We start from the raw sequence: 14,760 nt of genomic DNA on the forward strand, positions 1-14,760 counted from the left end.
TAAATGTCCATTACTGGATTACGAGCTGAACAGAAGTGTCAGTTAAACAGAATAGATCTTCAGATTTGAACTAAAAATTGAGGTGAAACATTTATAACATGGTAAATAGATTCCTCTCCTTGGCTTGCCTTTTATTGTCCTAAAATGCCAGATATGTTACAGAGGCATTAAGGCAGGCATAGTGACATTGAAACATAAAATAAGAAGTAATCCTTCCCTAGAGGTGGGTAGGCTGCAAGCCTCAGACTCCATATCTGGGCTTTAATGAAGCGTAACTTACAGAAGAACACTGCTTTCTTCCAAACCTGGTGAAAACATGTGCAAAATGGATTAGACATGTGAGTTGTTCTCAGATACCTAAGAATGTAATAATTTTTTGCTGGTTCTTTTGAATTCCTTCCTCAGTGCCGTACAAGGAAAGAAGACTTCTCTATTTGCCAAGACCTCCAATCATGGTTTTGTGTGGAAAACATCACCACCTTTCTCTGTTAATCGTTCTACAAAGCATTTTCTCTGGTTTTTTTTTTCCCCCCAGTGTTCTGAGGATTATAAACACAATGATGAGTCACCTCAAGAAGACGAAGGGTTTATGGGTATGTCACCTCTTCTACAAGCCCACCATGCTATGGAGAGAATGGAAGAATTTGTGTGTAAGGTAAGGGCGTGTGGAAACTGCTGAAGTAGTTTCCTTTTTTAGGAAGCTCCAGTGGGCAACAGACTACCTGCAGCAACTGCGCTATTAGTGTGAGGGAGAGCAGGTACACACCACCTGTGAATAGGCATCTCTTGTTACAACTAGTAGCACTACAGCTTCTCAGGATCTCAATCTGTCATAAATGAATAAATTGTAAAGCATGGAACAACAGGGATTACAAATGAGACTCTAAAGCTGATCATGCAACTGAGGGGTCTCTCTTGAGAAACACCTGTGAGCGCAAAGCAGAATAAAAGCCTTCTGGTTCAAGACGCTTTCCATTTACAAGGTCGTTTTTTTCCAGGTTTCTTCAGACTTGCAAATGTTTTGCTTTTCCAGCACCATTTGCATCCATTATAGAATAAGCTTTGTCCCTTACTTGAAAAGAAAACAAGGCTGTATTAAATCTATATCTAAGTAGACTTTGTTGTTCCTGACCTTGCCTCAATTTTTGCTACTTTTTAGAGCCATAGGGCTGTATCAGTCTCTGGCCCTCCTTTCTTGGTGAAAGGAGTGCTGCCCCTTTAATACACTTGTTCCTACTGGTTTTATGAACTATTCTTTGATGTTTTTACAGAGGGACCCTAGTTACTTAGTCGTCTTTTTGTGTGTGGGTTTTGGGTGTGTGGTTTTCTTTGTTTTTTTTTTTTTACTATGCATCTTTTTCCCTTTTTAGATGTTCTGTAGGGTGGATTGTGTAAAATGAATTCCTTCCTGCTGTTCCTACCTCAATTCAAATTTTTGGTTCATGAAGCAAACCAGTTATTTTCTTATTTAATGTATTTAAGAACCCAGTCTTTAACAGGGTTGGTTATTCTGATTAGTTTTGTTTTGCTTCCATAAAGGAGTGTGGAGAATTGATTTAAAAACTCTGAGCTCTTATTGTTGAAACTGAAATAAGAATGTAGCTTTTTAAACTTAGTGTTTCAGGATTCTTCAGGCTCGCTCCTGTATTACTAGCCAGACGACAAATCCAAGGAACACTGCAGAAACAACCCCGGTACATAAAGCAATTCCCTGATACCCCTCTGCTTGGCAGTGCTGCTTCTGAAGCCAAACTGAAGACTACATGTATCTTATGTTACTGAAGCAGCGCTAAGAACACCTGTGCACGCTTTTTTTCATTTGGAACCAGCTGCAAGGATAAATGTGTGCACATATGCTCTCTCTCCCTTTAAAGAAGAAATCTGATGGAATTGAGTCATGGATCTGTTGCCTTAACTGATCTGTCACTGCTTGTTTTGGGAGTGTGGGAGCGGTTTTTTTCCAACCTGGATAAGGGATTGGACACTTGTCACTGGACTCTTGCCACTTCATGTGTTCTGGCCCATATTAGTGCTGATGGGTAGCTTTTTTGCTAGACTGCCCCAAATGCTAGCAGATATATAGTCAGATTGGCTTGTGGTTGGAAGAACAGGCTTTTACTTATTTCTTGGAGAGAACTAGGTGTAGGCTTCTTCAATTAAATGGAAAGGATGATCTGTGAAAATAATGGAAAGGAATTAAATGCTTTCCCTTCATTAGCAGTAAAAAAGCCCCATAGCTTTCCTGTTCAATGAAATGCTGAACTACTTCTTTCTCTGGTGGTGCAGCTCAACTTTATAATGATACTGTTTTGAATAGGGAACAGTGACTTAAGCGTTATTTCAAGTGTAAAGCCTTTTCCCCAGAGAGGTCCCATCAACCCTTTTCTGTTTACTGTAGTCATAGATTAACTCTAACACTCTTACTAATATGGGTTTTCTGACTTTTGCCATACATCAGTGGAAGTCAATTCCCTGCGTTTAACTAAAATCTTCTAACTTCTAGGTATGGGAGGGCCGATGGAGAGTCATTCCCCATGATGTTCTGCCTGACTGGCTAAAGGACAACGACTACCTGTTGCATGGACACAGACCACCCATGCCTTCCTTCCGGGCTTGTTTCAAGAGTATCTTCAGAATACATACAGAGACTGGTAACATCTGGACACATCTTCTAGGTATTTTCGGCTTGCTCTAATCCTAATTGGCTTCATTGCTCTCTTTCTTTGAGAGCAAAATAGAAAGGGGTGTGGGGTGGTCAGCATTATCATTCCATTAGTAACCTGTTAAATTAACAGGTTGGTATCCCTCTCCTAATTTTACCCCACCAGGGTTGGATGGGACTTCCTTAATTATGGCATTCAATACAAATGAATGAATAAAAAATTTCCTGATCATTAATAAATTACTGTTAGATATTCTTTTTTCCCCAAGTGTGTAGGTGTTAATTGAGATCACATTTCTTGTCACAGGAACACACTTAAGTTGCAGCTTGTATGAGTGGTTTTCAACTTGCAAGGAGCCTTGAAGGGAAAGGGTTTCTTTGAACTATGCCCTTCTTTTTTTACATTTTGCAACAGATCTTTTTATTATTCTAGAATGTCCAACTAGTTGTCAGGCATCTTGCAAAACAAGTAAAAATACAGAGTTCATGCAAGCCTGTATTGCATCAGTCTGAGACAGAAATGTGGTTGGAATGCATAACTGAAGTAGGGCAGTGCTTTATTCTGCATGTGTGCTGCTGGTTGTAATGCAGCTCCTATGTTTAGTGCTCCTGTACATTAAAGTCATGCTTTTAGAAAGAAAAGCTTTCAGTATGCATGAACTTGACACCTTTCTGTGTTACTGTTTTTCAGGATGCGTGTTCTTCCTTTGTCTGGGAATCTTCTACATGTTCCGGCCAAACATGTCCTTTGTAGCACCTGTGCAGGAGAAAGTGGTTGTTGGATTGTTCTTCTTGGGAGCCATACTCTGCCTCTCTTTCTCATGGCTCTTCCACACAGTTTATTGCCACTCAGAAGGTGTTTCCCGGCTCTTCTCCAAGTAAGTGCCTAGAGGACAGGGTAGGCCAAATAGGAAACAGGTGGGAAAACAGCATTGGGATTTATGGCTGGAGCCCCAGTGTAGGAGTTGTTCATTGCATGGCTGCGTGTGCTTTGGAACAGAGTTGAGCAGAGATTCAATGCAGCTTCTTCTAATTATTGTTTGTTTCAGCATGAGTTTTTGTGCTGTTGTTTTAGTCTTAAAACTCCTTCATTTTCTGCTGTTTGGCAGGCGTGTGCATGCATCTTGCTGCTGTAAGTAATATACCTAGAGCTTAGTTGCAGGACTTTGAATTTTTAATGCATCTGTCACTTCTTGTCATTTCAACTATTCTGAGTAACTCTGAATCTTAAGCTTATGAAAGACAGCTCCATGATGTGTATCAAGATGTCTTGATCTTTTGGTTTTACTACATGTTCTTTTTTGACTGGCTGCTAAATATCTTATATTTCCTAAGATTATTCAACCTAGGATTGTGTAATCTGCAAGACCACCTCTAAAGTTAACCCAGCAATTAAAATCCCCTACTGAAAAATTAACTCCATCTTTTGTAGGAGCATTTTGTCAGGGTGTGGTAAAAAGCAGTGGCTGTAGGAGTTCTTTTTCTTCACTGGTGTATAGAAAAACAGCATGGTTGAAAAATTAGGATATAATTCCCCAGTGGTCGCTTAAGCTGATGCTGAACTAACTTATGCTTGTCCAATACTAAAGTGTTTGTGTTGGCTGTGCTCTCACAACGTACTGTGTGCCCTTTTTTGTGTTCAGAGGACCCTTGTGCTGCTTTTTTCCACATCTGAAGCTTAAATCTGAGTTTCGTTCAAAAAGCTTTGGTCTAAAGGCTGCTGTATGTATTGCTGATGACTGTCCAAAAATGGCCTTACTAATTGTCTAGCAAGGTAATCCGTTACTGTAGGAGCGCGTTGGTAGAAGAGTTGCCGTCAGGAAGTAAGTTGCAGTAGTGAGAATAACTTCATTTTGCAGTGAGAAGTAGACAGTTGGTTTACTAAAGAAGAGAGTGTTGGTATGAGGACTTCCAAAGGTTCACATTTCTTATCAAACTGATTTTTGTTTCCTTCTAGGCTGGATTACTCTGGCATTGCACTTCTCATAATGGGCAGCTTTGTACCCTGGCTGTACTACTCCTTCTATTGCAACCCTCAGCCTTGCTTCATCTACTTGATTGTGATTTGTGTCCTGGGCATTGCAGCCATAATTGTCTCACAATGGGACATGTTTGCAACCCCTGAATACCGGGGTGTAAGGGCAGGTAAGACCTGAAGTTAATTGTTTTCCTTCTTGACTGCCTTTCCTCCTTCCTACTTGCCACTTGGAAAAACCGTCTTGGGAAGACTTGAGAGCTTAATTTTATAAAGAGCTAATATTCTTGGACTGGGAGCTTGCTGGGTTTTCTTTCAGCATTGATTATAGCCAACTGGATGCACAGATAAGGGCTGGTGCAAGTCCTGGAAGTGCATTCCTGAAATGGACAGTAACACATGCAGTAGGAAAGGTAGTGCAAAGTATTTCTAGCTATATCTGGCAACTTTGCTCTCTCAAAAAATGACTGACTGCTTGATGTGTGTATGTGTATATTCCTTCTACTGTTTGTCTTGGTTTTGTAATACTAGGCTGAGATACTAGCAAATCATTGAATGATTTAATTAATCCGAATGATTTGCCTAGATAAAATGCATATTTAAGACAAAGAGCCTAGTTTTTCTCTTCACACGATCAAAAGAACAAAAACAGATTTGGTTTCACATTCTGAGGTAGGAAGAAAGAGAAAGCTTTAGGGGGCAGCTATGGAATCTGAACACAGCTGGGTTGAATAGTAATATTTCTTGTTACTTAACCTGCATATGCTGTCTACAGTAAATCTAAATTTCCTGGACAAGCTATGGGTGTACCTTCAGAGAGTTCAGCCTTCCAAACTTAAAAATCTGTGGATGGGATGTGATTATTCCCCCCACGCACACTTTTTCTACAAGATTTCTGTACTTGGTGCTAAAATCTAAATGAATAAACCATGTTCTCATATATGGCAGATCAGATGGGCCTCAGATGCTACTTTTCTGTTTCCTAGGACTACTTGTACAGCATATGATAAATAATCTCTTTGTTGTCTCTCCTTGTTGTCTTGCTCTTGAGAGATTATGGTGAGACACAGTTCATGTAGTCTCAGTGCCCTCTACAGTCCAAGGTGTGTAAGTGGCTTAAGGTACATTAAAGCTCGCAGATGCAATTGTTAAATGAAATGTTTCAGTATCTGCTGGAACATATAACTAAGTAGCTTCTGGTATATGAAGGAAGTCCGTGCATTCTTTAACTTCCTCTCCAATAAAGCTCTTCTGGGGACCTTTAGCTTCAAGAGTTGTCACCTTTCTGCTGCTTTGGCAAATACTGAGTTTTCCCTCTGTAGCTTTTGTGTTTTCATTGTCTCCCTTTACCGCCACTGTGTTCAAATCTGACTCTCCCACATTTTCTTTACCTCCCAGGAGTATTTCTAGGTCTGGGTCTTAGTGGGGTTATTCCCACCCTGCACTTTGTCATCTCTGAGGGGCTCCTGAAAGCAGCCACAATGGGGCAGATAGGCTGGCTGGCACTCATGGCATGCCTGTACATCACTGGTGCTGCACTATATGCTGCCCGCATCCCGGAGAGATTCTTCCCTGGCAAGTGTGACATCTGGGTGAGTCTACAGAATGACTGGATGAGGAGATCAACCTGAAAGCAGGTTCCCCTTGAGGCTGGAGGATGTTGTGTCAATGTTTTCTTATTGCAAGTATCAAACTGCTGCACCAGAAGCATAGGGTCTTAAGGGGCCAAACAACTGTGGGCTCTCTGAGCCCAGCTTACCTGGTGCCTCTCTCGCTGAGTTATCACAAGCTGGCTGGTCTGAGGTAGCTGCTGGTGTGCAAATTCACCCCAGCACATCTACTAGATAGCTTTAATAGATGGGTAAGCAACTTTTCAAACCTTTTTGTGTGTGTGTTGAGGATCCTGCAAACACACATCTTACCTTGCTTCTGTGCGGAATAGTGCATGGTTATTTCTCTGATGTTCAGTGTGTTCTCCAGGATCTTCACCGTGTCTGGCTCCTCATCTTGTGCAGCCAGTGAAAACGCTGGATAGAGATGGTAGACTTTGGAGGGATCTCTGGCCCAAAAGAAGGGAAAGTGGGGTGAGCAAGTGGGTGGGTGGGGGAGACTTGGGATGAGGGAAAGGATCATGAAGACTGTAGAGGGCAAATATGTGGGGAAGATGTAAAGACAGAAATTGGGTGGAGCAAGAGTAGAGATGTGAGGGAGGTGGACCTTTGGAAGGCCACTCTACTTCCACTAGTATAGTTTAAGGCCCCTAAAGAAGATTAGAAGTGAGAATGAGGCCTGGGTTGTTTGAGTGGCTTTTGCATAGCACCAGTTTGCTAGATTGTTTAAATGGCCAAACAAAGCCTTGTTACAATAATGAGCTAGGCTCCAAAAGCACTGGTGTACCACCAACTCTTTTCCAAGCTTCCCATGGAGCCTGCAAATACACGTTTGTAGAAGTTTTTCAAGAGCATTATCCATATTGGTATGGCTTCCCTTAAACAAGGGCATGCTTTGTCATGTAGCTCCCTCATGGTTTTCATTCTGCTGTACTATAATCAATAGCATCCTGGGCATTCATTCAGAACATCTGGTTGTTTCTAGGTTTTAATATAATACCATTTCTTTTCCGTTCTGTTTCTCTGTGGCAGAGAAATAAAATAACAGTGTTCTGAAAGTCCACCTGGTAAAACTGCCTGTGACCAGAGCAGAGTTTGTACCTGTTAGCTGTGTGAGATAGCCCTTTTTATTAATAAACCACTAGTGTGTGTTGTGGAGGAACTAATTTTAAGTGTCCTGCTTAAGCCTTTTGCCCAAAGCTCTGAAGTTATTCTTGTCCCTTCACAAAGATGCGCTATAGCATTTATGTAGCATATTTGTTGATTGACCAGCTGGTTAAGATGACTGAAGGAAAGGGTGGGGTGTGTGTGGGGGGAATTTGATTATTTTGCTAATGATAGGAGAGGGATGGGCTTTTAATACACAACTTGGAGAACTTTGTGGTTTGAGGTACTGCTACGTGTTACTGTGTACTTCAGCTGAATGTGGGGCTTTTTTGGAGACAGGGTAGCACTAGAACGCAAAATACCCCGGCTGAACAGAAGTGTTTTCTTTTCCACAGTTCCACTCCCATCAGCTGTTTCACGTCTTTGTAGTGGCTGGCGCTTTTGTGCACTTCCATGGGGTTTCGAACCTCCAGGAGTTCCGTTTCACAGTTGGAGGAGGCTGCACAGAGGAAGATGGGATGCAGTAAAAACCAGCCTTCAGCCCAAGATCGTAACCAAAACAGTACCGCAAGCGCGGTTGAAGCATACAGGCTAGCGAAATGAATACCTAAGAAGAATCCAAGTTTCATCTGATGGGGCATGGAGCTTCATGGGGATTCTGACTAACCAAGATAAATTCTATACCTCAAGCAATGGAATGAATCAATTTGAAGACCAGGAAATTCTGAAACCCTAATTTATTCTTGGGATCTACAGATTGAGCTACAGAGGACCCTTCCAAATCGGCTTCTGTTCAATGCCATATTTATTTGTAGAAGTGGGGAGGGATAGCTTAGCAGTTTCCTTTTTTTTTTAAAAAGAAAAAAAAAAATCAAGGTTAAATTTATATCCTCTTGGAGGGTTTGGGAGTTGATTTTAGATGCTCTTTTGGGAGAAAAACAAATTGTAAATAAGATTTCTAACTTTCTGTTTAAATAAAATTTATATAAATGTTTTAAACAATGGGTGGGGGGGAAAAGGGTTTTTGTAAAGAATGCAACATGCAAGTACCACACACTGTTTCAATTTTGCACAAAATAAATGATTGCAGGAGGACCAGGTAAAATTCCCAGGAGTGAAGCATGTTGGCCCTGCAGATTTTCCTGGTGGCCAGCATGCCCTGGGCAATGTGGGGTCCTGGCCAGCACTTGGAGTAGGTTCAGTACGTGTACACAAGGGTTGTGAAGGCTGGATTGATCATGTTGTCGTCCAGGTCACAGTGTTAGCAAGTTTATTTACTCAAGTAACCTGAAAGATACATCTGCGCCCTGCCTAAGCGTGTGGGACAGCTGCCTTCCAAGCTTGAGTGGCCTGTATAGTTTTGGATAGTGAATGTTACAGTAAGTTGTTTTGGTTCTCACCATATGAATTGGAGCATGATGGGATAACTGCACATGAAATGGCAAACGGTCCGACTCCATCAGTGCCTGCCTATACCCAAAGGCCCCCGTTGAGTAGATGGTTGCTATTTGTGGGCCTGCTCTTTTTTGTCTGAACAAATGATGGTAATGCACTTGTCAAAAGATAGTTGAGCATGTGAGTGGAAACACAGGTGGGGTTAAGATGGACTGGAAAGAGGAAGCTGTGCGCTCCAGGACTTGGAGTTAACAGTTACTGCAGACCTCAAGCACATTACCTTCTCATGTGTCAGGCTCCATATGCCGAGGGAGTTTGCAGGTTTTTCTTTTTAAGAGGAAAAATCCACAATCAGCCCAATGCAATTCCTTTTTTTTTTTTTTTTTTTTTTCCTTAGGTCTGCTTCCCATCTGTGCTTTAGCAATGGGACTGCTGGTATTTCTTAAAACTAAGAGTTCAGTTGGATTGCTGTGGAGCAGACACACCTCCTATATAAGGGGAGGTATATACCCTTCTCTTGTGTAATTGATGTAGCTTGATCTTTGGAGCCCAGTCAGAAGCTAGACTGAAGGAGAATCTTTGGAGTCGTAAGATGAAACTTGAACGTTTTGTTTGTTATGGCACAGGTATTGCTTGGAGTATTTAGTTGGAAATTCAGAGCAATTACCTCTCTCATAGATGAGTTAAACAGCTCATAAAATGCTGTATTTCACAAGGAAGGAAGGTAAAGGGTGGTTTTTTTGTTGTGTGTGGGTTTTTGTTGTTTTTTTTTTAAGACTCGTGCAAGTTTGAATTTTCATCCTTCAAGAGAAAAATGTGGATTGCAAAGATCTTCCCATACCCTGGATATCACGGAGTGTGTTTTGGGGAGTTACTTTGCCTAATGGAGTCCAATAGAAGCAGAATGCCTTCTGAAAGTTGACTGGATATTAAGGCTTCACCCATCGAATGGAGTCTTTGTAAAGCCTCTGAGAGCAAGGTCAGCTGCAGAAAGCGGTGCTGCAGCAGAGTCTGCGAGCTTAGGGGGACGTGTTCTCAGTAGGATAACTACACTGGATGCCTGTAGGGCCAGAAGTTGTTTATCACAGGTCTGTGTGGTACTAAAATGAAGTAAAGAGCAGTATTAACTTGGATGCAAGGGCTAATAGCACTGGCATCCCTGACAAAGATGTGGAGTTGCCTGGCAGGAAGTATACTGGTGTGTGAGAAAAGCGTGGTGCATACTGGAATCAGTTGTCTGTAAGGCGCTTTGGGATACCTCTGTAACAGTACCAGCAGAAGTGGCAGTCTCCATCCTGGATCATCCCACCTTCACTCCTTGAAGGGTGATTGTAACCTGGTCCTACGCAGCACAGAACTATTACAAAAACACAGTACTCCACCTGCTATTCTTAACCCAGTCAGTCTCTCCGTTTGGGAAGTTTGTGTGTTCCAATAAAAACAACCTAGCTGTGCACTTTTCTGTAGCTCTTGCTGAGAACTCTTCCCAGGTTGGCACCTGAATGCCTTACTCTCAGCAGTCAGAGGCTTGCTTGCTCTGTGTGCAGGTTATTGCCATAGAATAGTTAGGACCTACAGCTTCTTTCCTTCCCCATTAAATAGTGGCCTTGTTCAGTATATTTCTTTTTAAAAATTGCTTACTGTTGAAAGCAATGAAGCACATTCTGGGGTTTTGATGGTTGGGGACTCTGGTGATGGTTCCATATAAGATGGGATCTTATTACGTGCTGTATTCTTAACTTCTGCTAATAAAAGAACCAAATGGAATATTGTCTAGTTTGGGTCTTTCCGTGCTGCGTGTGAAGCTTGAAAGAGTCGCTCTCCCTTTCTTCCTTCCCAATGCTTACAGGCAACGCTTCATAGGTAAAAGGCTTCTGCTGGTGCAGAAACCAAACTGATGCCTAAAGGCTTGTTTGTCTACAGTTGGACTGATGCTTGCGGTATGCCTCCCCGAGCAAAAGCCAGTGGCTGTGAATTCGTGCGACTGAAACATTAGTTCTGCTATGTGGTGTGCTCTTGATGTCTATAATTCACATCGAGTTTGTGCCTGGTCTTGCTGTAAGATTTCAATACTGTTTAACATATACAAACATTGCAGCAGACAAAGGTGTCCATGGACTGTGCTGCCTCTTAGTTAGTGCTGATCTTGAGGGAAATTTGTTTTTCCAAAGTCTAGACTTTTATTTGATGCCCACTGGAGTTGCCAGTTGTAGCACGCGGCAGATAGTGGTGTGGGGGAAGGAGGTGGTGTTAGGTGTGTCTGCTGCCACGACTTCATGAAGCTGCTCGTCATAAGAATTCCCCTGACATACAATTATTCTGAACCTGCAGAGAATGAAAAGCCTGGGATAACGTTTATCCTGTCCCATGTCTGCTTGTTTTTGACCTCTGCCATATTTTAAAAGTAACTTGAGGATAAAGTGGGATTGGTGTTACTGCTGAGTTTCATCTTTTGTTTTGGAAAGCTTAGCTGAACCCACTCTGTAGAGTGAGAGCATAAAGCTGCAGGGTGGTCTTGGGGCTGGCTAGTCTTTGTCAGGTCTCTCCATCCCCCAAGCCTCCATCTGAACATAGGCTAGCTATAATTTCAAAGGTTATCTATTTTTGCATGTTTAGAGACACTAGTTTTCAGTGGCTCAGTTTTCCAGTTCCTGGTCTTGCAGATTTTAGAGCAGACTGCATGTGTACTGTCCCCTTCCTCGCTCCAAGGCTTAAGAGGGCTTTCTCTTACCACTGCAGGTTGGGTGCCAGGGGGTAACGGGCAGACAAGGGAAAGGAACACACTGGCCAAGGAGTCAAACTGGGTGGAGTGTGGTGGAAGGAGGAGAAACACTGATTTATGGACAGTACTGGAAAGCCAAAGGTGAAGCACTGGGGGGTGAGACCTTCCGAGGAGGAAAATGGGCAGGAGGGACTGAGGGTGCAAAGAACGAGCTGGGGGGGAAGGAGTGTGGGTGCTGGAGACCTTGGTTGTTGTGGGCAAATTTTCAGGTGCAACTGAGAAGAGACGTTCAGGAGGCCTGGACTCAAATTCCTGGTGTAGAGGAAATGCCTCCCAGCCTGTACCCAAGTAAGGGATTGATCGTCTTCTCCTGGTATGCAGGCTTAGGGGCAGGAAGGAGTCAGGCTTGGCTGGGGAGGGAGTGGGGCTGGTGCTGACCAGAACAGCCCTGTGCCTGGAGCGGGGCCTTCTGCTCCTTCATCGCCATTCCTTGGCTGTCAGGAAACATCTGTGAACCGCCTGGGCAAGATATGCCTAATCCTCCTCTTGTGTTGGCTCACACTGAGTCTGGGTGTGTACAGCTGTGCTGTTTATCAGTTACTTGACTCAAGATATGTGTTTTGCAGTGCCTTCTAAGAGAGCCAGCTCCAGTAAATGACCTGTGACAGCTTCAGGTCTCAGGATGGATTTATTTTTTTCTTTTTAGAAATGCAAAGTAAATTCAAGGAGCATGGAGAACTTCGGCATCGGATTACACATGAATTACGCTGAAAGAAGCTGCCACGTTTTGAATATGAATTGGGTTTATTTTGTTTTCAGGAAGCAGAATGATTCTTAAAGGTTGCCTGGGCAGGCTAAAGTTGTATGTCATACCTCTGCTGCATGTAGTTGTGGCCATGCTTTGCCTTCTCCCAAGAATCGCTTGCTTCGCTCATTGCAAAGGGTGAATTTACCCTGAGTATGGATTAACGCGCTGCAATCAAGGTGAATGTCTAAGGCCATTGCCTAACTTTTTAAGAAGCTGGAAATAAATGAAGCGTATGATTAGGATGGAGGAGCTGAGTTTGGTTTAGTTGAAGCTATTGGAGGCTTCCCTGCAAAATTGAGTTCATTTTTTCCCTTTCTTATTTTTTCCCCCTGCCTCCTGCATGGCATCAGGCAATTTGAACCAAACTCCCCTGCTGGTCAGTGCTTCTGTATTTGTCTGGAGTGCCCAAGCTGAAATTCTCTAGGCTGATTTCCAGGAGTGCTGAGCACTGATGTGCTTTGAATGAAGTTCCCTGAAAAGGTCAGCTCCTTGGAGAGGATGTGTGTGAATTCCTAGGTCCATATTGCTCTTTATGAAGAAGGAATACCGTCCTCGAGCTCACAGCAATGCCGAGTGCGTCACACTGGATCATCTTCAAGTACTTTAACAATAGTAGGAGAAGTGCACAAGGAAACCCTCCGCTCAGCATCACCTGGGCAGCGCTGCAGTTCAGCTGCTGTGAGAGGACCGCAGTGTAACTGGTCCCTTGTTCACCATCTTGTTCACCGTCGGGAAGGTAGGCTCCTTGGGGAGGGATGGCGGGATGCGAGCCTGGCGCTCCTGCGTGTGCGCGAGGTTTGCCTGCTCGGTCTTAATCCTGGCATTTCCAGGAGCTTCACCTTTGGCTCTTCTCTCCTCTAGTAAAATTCATGTTTGAACAACAGAGCTATTACAGTTCCTGAGCTCAGAGCTGTTTGCACTGGAGATTCACAACGACCTCGCGTATTAGCAGCTTCACCTCCGTAGTGGTACAACTGGGCACAGGGGCACTTCACAGTTGGCATAAAAACCGAACCGGTCTAGTTGTAAACGAGATGGGAAAATCATGTGCCTGGCTGGGTTCCCAGAGCAATGATGCGTTTCCATAACAGATGCAAATGACACCTAAACCAGCTCCAGTAGCTGTCTTTTATTTTCGTCTCTAACCATGCCGAACCTGTGCATATGGTTTGAGGTTTGCCTTAGCGCTGGCTGTAGCTGAGCTCCCCTAAACTGAAGAAGTTGTTCTCTGCAGCCAACGCCAGGCTGCGGGGCCGGCCGGCGGCAGAGGCAGGCTTGGGCAGCTCCCCTTCCACTTGCAGCAGGAGCAGCCAGGGCTGTGGGACGGCAGCTGCCGCTGTGAAGGAGAAGCGGGAAGCCATCCCTCCTGGGAGGCAGCAGCCACTGCCACCACCTCCCTGGCTGCGGTAGCCAGCCTGGGGCTCTGCCCTGGCTCCGGCCCAGCTCCCCCTGTCCCGCTGCCCGCAGGGACGGCCAGGCTGGGTTTGCTGCCTTTGCCAGGCAGCCTCCTGCCGGTTTTGAAAGTGATGCTGTGTCCCTCAGAGCTGGGCAGGAGGGGGGTTACAGCAGGCTCCAGCCCCTGTTGCCGGGGGGGCTGGCTGCACAGGGCTGAAGGAAGCCACTGCTGGCTGAAATTTAGACAAGCAAGCGCAGCTTGGGTTTTTGGCTAGCGTGTAAGATACAGCATGGGTGTACTCGCTCTCACCAGCATAGGGGCTTTCCCGGCAGCTCCCTGTCCCCTTCCTTGCTGCTCGTGAGAGGCCAGCCCCTGGTGTGATGGCCGGGGGGTGGCAGGGCCTCCGGGAAGGCTGGCAGCCTCCTGCCACTGTCCCCACAGCCTTTCCTCGAGGAGGCTGAAGAAGCACCTGTGCATATCCCTGTGCAATGCACATGCTGCTCCTCGTAACGCCAGCGGGAAGGACAGCGACAGCGATAGCTGCCCGGCCCCGGTGGAGCCAAACAGGGGTGTACGGACGGGGCTCAGTGCACAGCCCTCTCCCGCCACTGGTGGGCGCCTGCTCGGGGAAAGGTGGGGTGCCGGGGCACCCAAAATGCGAGGCGGCAGCAGGAAGCAAAGCAGGAAGAGCTGATGAAATTTTCTGCGCGGCCCACGAGGTATTTGCTGAAGAAACGTGCTTGGTGGCGTTCAAGTGGGGCTATTACGGTTTGCATCACGCGCTGATGACGAGCTGCATTGCTGTGGCTGATGTCATGAGAGGTAATGACAGCGGCGTTCACTGGCTGAGTGATGGAAGGTGTGAAGGCTCCTTTCAAGTGTGGGCAGAGGTGGCGTAAGGGGCCCTGCAGCTGGGGCAGGGCAGGGCAGAGGCATGGGGAACAGCCTGTGCTGAGGGATGGGAGAGTTCCCCAGCGTCCAGGGGGGACGGGAGCAGCAATGCCCTCAAGCGAGGGTCCAGCCAGCAATGGAGTCACTCAGTGCATGGGACTTTGATGCTCCTTCCCCACTTGCTTTTGAAAAAT

The 14,760-nt window shown here is 44.9% G+C and overlaps 1 protein-coding gene across 4 annotated transcripts in view; it reads left to right on the top strand.

The window, feature by feature from the left end:
- Positions 1 to 10,516, top strand: part of ADIPOR2 (adiponectin receptor 2) — a 49,009-nt gene extending 38,493 nt beyond the window's left edge. For all 4 annotated transcript variants that reach the window (XM_076341371.1, XM_076341381.1, XM_076341399.1 and 1 more), the window contains exons 3-8: positions 536 to 655; positions 2,504 to 2,675; positions 3,354 to 3,540; positions 4,620 to 4,807; positions 6,036 to 6,229; positions 7,750 to 10,516. In XM_076341371.1, coding sequence (XP_076197486.1) covers positions 536 to 655; positions 2,504 to 2,675; positions 3,354 to 3,540; positions 4,620 to 4,807; positions 6,036 to 6,229; positions 7,750 to 7,881 — 993 coding nt within the window. In that variant the 3' untranslated portion in view covers positions 7,882 to 10,516. The remainder of the gene's footprint in view (positions 1 to 535; positions 656 to 2,503; positions 2,676 to 3,353; positions 3,541 to 4,619; positions 4,808 to 6,035; positions 6,230 to 7,749) is intronic.
- The last annotated feature ends 4,244 nt before the right edge of the window (positions 10,517 to 14,760 follow it).

The sequence above is a fragment of the Aptenodytes patagonicus genome, chromosome 1, assembly GCF_965638725.1.
Source record: "Aptenodytes patagonicus chromosome 1, bAptPat1.pri.cur, whole genome shotgun sequence".
Taxonomy (NCBI): Eukaryota; Metazoa; Chordata; class Aves; order Sphenisciformes; family Spheniscidae; genus Aptenodytes; species Aptenodytes patagonicus.